The sequence below is a fragment of the Lactuca virosa genome, chromosome 5 (assembly GCF_052849685.1).
Source record: "Lactuca virosa cultivar CGN04683 chromosome 5, Lactuca_virosa_CGN04683_v6, whole genome shotgun sequence".
NCBI lineage: Eukaryota > Viridiplantae > Streptophyta > Magnoliopsida > Asterales > Asteraceae > Lactuca > Lactuca virosa.
In genome coordinates this window covers 393280558-393289823 of record NC_136430.1, presented here as the reverse complement: position 1 = coordinate 393289823, position 9266 = coordinate 393280558, and the positions used below count along the sequence as shown (strand labels likewise).

The 9266-nt window shown below is 36.0% G+C and overlaps 1 protein-coding gene across 1 annotated transcript; it reads right to left on the bottom strand.

Annotated features, from left to right (window-relative positions):
• Positions 1–6333: 6333 nt before the first annotated feature.
• On the bottom strand, positions 6334–7405 carry LOC145116723 (trihelix transcription factor GT-3b-like). Its single transcript, XM_079053051.1, has 2 exons — positions 7073–7405; positions 6334–7005 (listed from the first exon to the last, which is right to left on the bottom strand). The coding sequence occupies exons 1-2, from the start codon at positions 7337–7339 to the stop codon at positions 6469–6471; spliced, it is 804 nt and encodes a 267-aa protein (XP_078909177.1). The 5' UTR covers positions 7340–7405; the 3' UTR covers positions 6334–6468.
• Between the last annotated feature and the right edge of the window lie 1861 nt (positions 7406–9266).

Sequence of the window (9266 nt, the reverse complement as noted above, 5' to 3'; positions counted from 1 at the left end):
ACGAACCCATATTTTTACGTATAAATGTAAAAGCCATAAAATAGAATATAAATTAAGTGGGTGAAGAAGAATGGACAAACCAGGTAAGCTGTAAGCTGTCAGTTGACAACAACTGAATTTCAGTAAACATATGTGTATGTGTGTGTCTTTTCCCCAACTACAGCAACTGTATAAAAGGTGAGATGATATTAAGATTCATAACAAGAATGTTAATATAGGAAAAAGTTCATTATGGTCAACAACAGTACATGGTCAGATAATACTCCAGAGACACAGCAAAGAAATGTGAAATCAGACAAAAATTTAACCAAGAAAATTAAAATAGGTGACACCGATATCTCTATGTTTCTAATCCTAAAACAAAGTACAAAAAAATTCAACCAACAAAATTAACATAAATAAAGATTACCCATTCAAAGAAACCCACAATGTTATCGTAAATTATTATTATCGTTATAATATGGGACATATAAGCCATCTAATGAGTTGTTAGAGCACAAGACATATCTCAACGACTTTTTTTATGTATCTACTTATATTATTATAATAAAAAAAGAATTTGGTACTAAGTCGTCGCAGAAAGCGGCAAAAAAAGGAAAAAACAAATTAAAGACAAAATTGGTGTAGAAGACGAAGAAATTCCAATTGATTCTACAAGAATCTAAGCAATTAATCATTTTTTACTTAAAAAATTAATATTAAAGGCCTCATAATTTTTTTTGCTCGGCCTCAAATCGCCTTGAATCGGCCTTGACTATCATTTAAACGCGTTTTTCAACTTTGCTAGGAATTCTATGGAAATGCATAGAACTCAGTGGCGGACTTATGTGGTACCCGGGGGTCCCGAGCCACAGCTCCGATCCGAGCTGTTAGTGTAAAAAAAATTGTTTTTCTATTAGGTACAAGGTGTTGACATATGTGTTACATCCCGATTTTTAGGGCATTTTTTTTCCTTTTTATTTATTCAAAATATAAGTCTTACACACGTTATATTACATATTTAATTATAAAGGAGAGTCTTAACGGAAGTCTTAAAATATTATTTATTGCCTTCGATGCAAGTACAGTCATGTGGGAGCCTTTCCTCGATCCGAATAACAACCTGAAAGCAGTTATTCAACAACTGTAGGTCGTGGCTTAGTAAATTCCCTTAAAATACCACATACCATAACATATATAAAACACATACATGTATTGGCCTTCAACTTATAGCTGGCCCGCACCTTGTCCTTCAACATATAGTTTTTCCACCCTACATTGCCTTAGCACGTGGCTGGTCCGCTTTTCCTTAGCCTTTAATATAAAGCTAGTCCGCCCGAGTCTCTTGGCCTTCAACACAAGGCTGGTCCACCCTCAACTCCATATATATCAACATACATATAACAACAGTCCACATAATAGACAACTAACTATCCTAGTCTAATTTCCTAAGTGTATATTACAGGGTAATTATAGCCTAACATACATAGGATACATACTAGAGTATACAATATAGTGAGAAGAACTCATCTGGGTTGAGTATGTGACTCGAAGTTAGGGAAACACTATGCCTTCACACTTTACAAAGACCTAAATGCATAACACTAAGTCTTAGCCTAGATTCATAATCTTGGTGACTATAATTATAGTCTAGATTCCTCAATAATCTCGATATCTACATTCAGATTTATCGAGTAAGGAATAACCAGGTAGGATCATATCGAAGGTAGGGTACGTTTGGTATGCAAAGTATACTGTTTGGAAATTCCACTTTAAACACCTCACTAAATCCAGCCTAGACATCACTCCCGTAAGTAGATCAATCAGTATACTAACTTGGAATCACTGATAAATCTTAATTGTAGGTTCATAATAACGACTATGACTATAATTAAAAGTTACACTTAAATAAAATAAATGTAGCTTAAGTTACAGAGAATCTAGAAAAAATCGGGTAAGTACGCGGACAGAACTCCGACCCAAATACTCCTTCTTGTCGGAATCCTAGATACGATAGAGTCCTACTAAAAATACTCAGGAACCCGGAAAATTCGGATCTTAAGAAGGGAAAACGTTTGAGAGAGAAAGATTGAAAAGTGGTGAGGGAAATGAAGGAATTCGCAGCAATTTATAGGTCTGGAAGGAAGGGGGCACCCTTGGTAGGAAAGGGTGACGTGACTGTTTTCTAGTGGTAACACATGTCGCGATTCGGATGGGAGTGTCAGGCGCGCCGCACATCTAGTCTGTGCGCGCGGCTGCGCGCTAGGATTTCTGATTTCTTAAAAATTTCATAACTTCTTCATATGAGCTCCGTTTTCGACAAGTTTTATATTCATGCGTTGGTATCGACGGCATCTACAACTTTCTTTTAGACTCCGTCAAATAATTCTGACTTTATTAAAGTTATATTTTTAACAGACTTAGATTATTTAAGTCCGTTAAAATTTTATAATCTCTCGTCCGACGTCCGTTCTCGACTGTCTTTATATCAATGGAGTCCTATTAACGAGATCTTCAACTCTTGTTTAGATTGTTTCTCCTAACAATCAACCGATCTTAAATCCGGTTTCTGTGATGCACACTGTTACGCTCAAACTGCTAAAAATAATAACTTCCTCAATTGAAGTCAGATTTAGACGTTCTCTATATGTATGCTCTCGGTTTTGCGACTACTATGACTTTCGTTTAAATTTCTTAGGATAATAACTAACCTATCTAAAATTCACTTTTTTACATTACTGTAATGTTCGATTTTCCGGTATGAATTTAATTCCAAGTTGTTTATGTTTTCTCTTTGGGACACAGCGGGTTGGAGCCTCAACACGACGTGTCGAGATGTATTTGACCGCGGAGTTTAATGAGCCCACACGGCGTGTTGAGGTGCCTCAACACGGCGTGTTGGCAGCTGGGAAGGAAACCCTAATTTTTAGGGTGTTTCACCCTATTTAAAGGCCTTAAGTCCCCTTGACCGGCCTCCTTACCAGCCTCCTTTGTTATCTAAAACCCTAAATCGAGTATTGAGCTTTCTTTGTGGTGTTATTGAAGTTTTTAGTGGATTCTTGTGGATTTTTGTGCTCGTTTGAAGGATCCTTGGAGTTTGAAGGTGCCTAGCTTGGAAGGAAGGTCATGATAGATCCAGAATCTCACCACTTGTGGCAGTCTCCTTGAGGTATCAAGTTCATACCTTGCTTTGTTGGTGATTAGATATTCTCTTATGGGGTTTTGTTATGATTTTTGGCTTATTATTGGGTTGTCTAAGGAGTTAAGTTATTTCATGGGTTGTCTTGTTAGATCTGGGCATTTTGTGGCCTCCTTTGGCTTAAAGGTGCAAGCTTTATAAGAATCTAGGTTTCATACATTCACTAAGTCCTTTATTAAGCCCTCATTGAGCTTTAGAGCTTCTCTTCGGCATACATGAACGTAAACTTGGCAACTTTACGTGGTCTCCCAGCTCTAAGGTGTCAGATCTACATTTTGGGCCTATGTCTTTGATGATTAAGTGCTTAATGATTAAGCCATCACTCTAATAAGCATGAGGTTTGGGTTTTGGACCCATTTTGGTGGTTCCTAGGGGTAAATTTGGAAACTTTACCCTTCTAGATATCATTTTGGTCGAGATCTGAACTTTGGAGCTCTTAGATTCGGTGAAGGCAACTTAATGTATTAAGTTGTTGGATTTCAACGAACATGACGTGTTGGCTTGGTTTTTCCCGACTATGTAGTGGATGGGGAAACATGGCGTGTTGAAGGACCACACGGCGTGGTGGGTAGACACAGACTGTTGACCTTGACTTTTGACTTTTGACTTTCTGTTTTGGGGTTGAGTAGAGCTGATATTCGAAGCCGGGACCTATTCAGCTATCGTTCAGCATTCGAGGTGAGTTTCCTCTCTAGGTTTGGCGGGTCTAAGGCACCAATGTCGGCCCTTATTGATTATGTTAGGATGCTAGGAGTCTGCGTGACCCTTGCATGTGTTATGTGCTGCTATGTATACCGGGCGGGGCTCGATGCCAAACGAGGCCTGAGGACCAGAACATATGCTAGTGTTTATGACCATTATGTGTGTTAGCATGATTATGTGATATTGATTGTATGTGTATAGCGGGCAAGGCCCAGTGACCGACGAGGCCTGAGAATAACATATATGTATACCGAGCTGGCTCGATGCCGGGACGGGGGCCCACTGTATGATTTAGTATGTATGGTATGGGGTAGCTTGGGGAACTCACTAAGCTTTGTGCTTACAGTTTTCAGTTTATGTTTCAGGTACTTCCAGTTCCAAGGGGAAGAGCTCAGGTTGACTGCATCGCACACACCATTAGGATTTCGCATATAATATTTTACTCTGATTTTTATGACATTTAATACATTGGTTTTGTTGAGATGTATGGATTATATTTGAAAATACTATTTTATCTATTTTAAAAATGAAATTTTTGGGACCATATTTTGGGATGTTACAATTACGTTGAGTTGTATGGGTTTAATCGTGAAACTTCGAAGAAGCATAACTTCTTTATACGAAGTCGAATTTACGCATTCTATATACCTACGAAAATCGTATTGATATTTTCTATATATTTACGATGCTTGTTTTGGCTCAAAAGTAATATATTTATACTTCATATTTCATAATAATTGATTAATATTACAATCTACGGAAGTAGTAAAAATGGGGTGTTAGAATATAGGTGCCACTACTATTTTAGATTTGTTCGGAAAATTTATTTTTTTGTGTCATCACTACTCAAACTTTCTTTGTCCCTATGGTATGCATTTTTTTTGGGTTTCGTCCAAACCTCGATTTGTTTTTTTGACTTCGTGGTCCTTTTGGTCATGTGTCTATGTGGAAATGGTCCATCCGAAAATTAAAATGACTATTATACTTTTTTTATTTTTATTTTTATATTTTTTAATATCTATTTTAATATTTTAATAATTAAAATAATACAAGGACCTCTCTCTCTTCAGCCACACCTAACATTGAAGCTACCACCAAACACCATCATTAGTTTATGTTCTTCGTCTTCTTCCCCCTTTCACCAAAAATCATATCCAGATCTAATGAACACACACTTCCAGATCATAAGAACCCAAAGCAACCCCTTCGTTCACAAACTCACATATCAATTTTGATTTTGTTCTTGAAGAGAGGAAAGAGAAGAAAGAAAGTTCAGATCCACCCAAGAACACCTTTATATAAACATGTTCTTGAAATACACACCCATATGTTTGTTTTCCATAATCAACTTCACACACATATACACCAAATATCGATCAAAATGTGTAGTAGATCCTCTTCCATTAGTAGAAGAGAAACCCACATACATATAACCACTAAATCTCTTCGAAAGAGCGATCGTCTACATGAGAATGGAGTTTTCCGGTTTGGTCCGGGTGTACCTGACCCAAATCTGGATGATCTTTTATGGGTTTCTGTACTCAATCAAAGATGTTATCTGTTTCCACTCTTCAAATTAGTCTCGTTATTCATTAAATGAACCAAAGATACAGAAACAATGGAATCCAAATCAACCCTAACATGATTGTCGTTAATATCGTTAAGACTTGGTCAAAATTGGTATCGAATTCCACTGCCAAAAACGAAGAATCAAGTGTTTTTAGATTGATTGAGGTTTAATGGCGAAGTAGAAGGTGAAGAAGATGAAGTGAAATAAGAGCTTAATAATCATATTATTATGGAATCAAGGAGATGCGGCGAATAAGGAGGGAGAAAAAAATTGATGATGCAAAAAGTATGAAATATAGGAATATTAACAGAAATACATGGGCGTCAGCAAGATGATCTTCGAGTCGCAACAAAAAGACTTGTAGATTAATTTTTCAAAATCAATTTTGCAGACGACCAACAAGGGGAAGGTTGATGTGGAAACTTGCAACAAGAATTTGGAGAGAGAGAGAGAGCTCTTTTATTGTTTTAATTATTAAAATATTAAAATAGATATTAAAAATGTAAAAAATAAAAATAAAAGGATATAACAGTCATTTTAATTTTCAGAGAGACTATTTTCAGATAGAAACATGACCTAAAAGACCATGAAGCAAAAAAAATCCAGATTTGAACGAAAATCCAGAAAAAATGAATATGAGGACATTTTTGCATTTTTGTGTCTAAAATATATCTAAACAACATGAAAGCCGATATATCTATATCCAATAAGTAGAAAAGTCAAAAGAAAATTATATCTTCGTCTTTATATGAGTATCAGAAAAGTCACTTCATGCACCATTCCTTCTTTGTAATTATGACTATTATATTCCGTTTGTGTTCATGCATAAACACAAGCTTTAGTATATCTTTCTAAAATATGAACAAGAATGTATGTTGTATGAAATAAACAGATGCTTAACTAAAGCATGAGTTGTGTGTATTAAAAAGTAGATGCATCTTTAATTTGTTAAGGATGTCAACCCGTTAGATTGGGATTGGCTATCAATGTACAAGTATAGAATCAGATAATCTTGAATCTATAAGCCTTGAGATCTAAGCTTGTTTAAAAGTGCAGTTACAAGAGCATCTCGCTTCTGCGCTCTATCTTCCTCTCTCATGCTTCTTTGCTCTTCTCTTTCCCTCCATCTCTCATACAACATTGTTCTCTCCTTGCCTAATGCTTCCATTGTCTGCCTCCACTCCAGCTCCTTCATCCTCCTCTCTTCTTCTTTTGCCTTATACCATTCCATCCATTGCATTTCATGTTTCATATACTCTTCGAATATCTCCTTTAAGTTACTAATCACGTTGCTGCAGCTTGTATCTTCAGGGTTACATTGGCTACTACTCACTATACCCTTCTTCTTCTTTGTGATCTTACTTCCACTTGCCTTCTCCATATCACTGTCATCATTGTCCGAAGCAAACTTCATCTCTCTTTTCCTGGATCCACTTGCAACACCTTCTGCTTCCATCCAGAGTAGCCTTTGCATGCGATTTGCGAAGATCGTTTGTAACTCATCGTAGAATGGGAACTGTTGCCTCGTACCTTCTTGTTCCATCGTCTCATATCCCTGGTTCAATTCCAAGAAAACATGAAACATATTTCTAAAAGAAAAGATAGAAATAATTATGACAAACCTTGTAACGGGTAACAAGATTCTTCCACTTGCTTTTACATTGCTCGCCACTGCGATTATAACCCCTCTCCTTCATCTTTGTAGAGATAACTTCCCATAGAAGCTTGTTACGCTTTGTCTCCATGAACTTTGAGTCCAGTTCTGCCCTAACCATCAATAACTCCCTTGTTTCTTGTACACTCCATTGCGGAAATCTGTCAGCAGCAGCACCACCACCAGTATCAAGTACTCCTTCGCTGATAAGAAGGTGGCCAGGGTCCATATACATATCAAACAGATGAGTTTCTTGAAATATTTGCCACGGGAGATGATCATAGCATATATTCTTGATGAATTGGAGTCTTGTGAAGGTTTGAATGAGAGAAAAGAAAGATATATATAATGTTTTGCTGTGTGAATTCAAAGTGTGAAATGGTCAAAGTTTTGAGAAAGTCAAAAGAAAAAAGAACGATTCTTAATGTACTTACACGACAATGAAAGCATGCAAGTAATTTGTTGGTTGTGACCGAATAAAAGTTGGTCATCAGTAGGATGCAGTATAGTGTTGGTTATGACCGAGTAAAATATATGTAAAAACTCAGTTAGATGATTATGTCTTTATATTGCTTACAGTTACTTCTCGTTAAAAAAATTAAATACCAAATTTTAAAAACTCCCTTTTTTTTTTTTTTAACGACAAATACAATATATTCCTAAAAACTCCCTTCTCGTTAAAAAAATCCATCTTTGGTTTTAACTATGGCAAAACATCCCGCAGCCCCCTCAGGAGTGTTTGTTATGATGATTATGTCTTTATATATTTTTTTGATTTATATTTATATATAAAAACATGTTTTCCAAGGTTACCCATTTTGTAGAAAACAATGCTTGGACAACATGAAAACGTTATATATTAATATCAACAATAAAATTTTGTATTTATTATCGGAGTTATTATAAAGATCTGATATGATTTATTATTAATAGGCTTTGTATTTTTTTGTATATTTTGTTAATATTTAAAACTTATACAATGAGAAATTAAACATCACCAGTTCAATCACTATAAACATAACTAAGCAGGTAGATGAATAAGATGGTAAAAATATACTACGTCTTTTTGTATTTTGCTCGGATGCAAAACTAAACAACCGATTTTTGTTAATAAGCCAGGCATTATTAGTTTAATCAATAAAACAATACTTATAAAATTCTTAAGATAATAAAACTGCCGTGTGTTTGTCCCTAAAATAATAGAAAAGGGAGCTGATAATTCCACGGATGTTATTGATACATCCACTGATTTTTCAAAGAAAATGACAATTATGTCCCTGGTTCTATTTAAATTTTAATTGATTATTCACAAACATATTTTTAGTAAATTTAGTAAAACCATTATACCAAAAGAGAAACGAGGTTTCCAGGAATACACTCCACAAGAATCCCGTCCTCCGCCGTCATCACTTTCACCTTAATCTGCTCTTAAAGGGAAAACCACCCTGCATAATTAACCAGAAGGAATTCATTTTGCAAGTGAAGAAGGAAATAAATTCTGCAGCGACATTCCCACATTTATCCCAATTCCTATAGCACCACTCACCAACGGATTAAATCGGCTTCTGATGGGTATGCCAAAGCGAAATAAGTTATGCGAACCAAAGATTCAGGTCTGAGTTGGCTTTAGGTTTAGAACTGAGTATTAAACACGGTGTTCCGATGATTGGGTGACCGCTATATACGAAGCAGAGGATGAATGTGACGGTATCAAGCAATGAGATAGGGGTGGCAGTGAAGTTGCTGGTGGCGGAGAAAGAAGGAGAGACGGTGGTGGTGGTGGTGGAGATATCGAGAAAGAAGATATAGCAGGTGGTTAGCGTGGTTATGGAAGATGAGGAGGAGGCCAAAAGAATTGAATAATTGGATGTTTAAAGAATCTGAATGAGGTTTAACGATTAATTAATTACAAAGGGGCACAATTGTCATTTTGTTTTAAAATCCGTGGAAGTATCGATTACAATCCTTGGAATTATCACCTCCCAATAGAAAAACATTACCAAGCCGTAGAAATCATTTGAAAACCATCATCAAGTAAAGTTCTTTCCTTTTCCGTACGCATCTTTGACCAGTTTTTCCATAAGATTACTTAAATTAAAGGTTATAGTTAACCATTTGGACAATTTGTCTTTTATTTTGCTAAAGTCAAATGTGGGACCCAT

Coding starts and splice junctions, on each gene's coding strand:
- LOC145116723 (XM_079053051.1), bottom strand. CDS start 7,339: ATGTATATGGACCCTGGCCACCTTCTTATCAGCGAAGGAGTACTTGAT. Junction 7,006..7,072: donor ATCTTGTTACCCGTTACAAG/GTTTGTCATAAT, acceptor GAATTGAACCAG/GGATATGAGACGATGGAACA.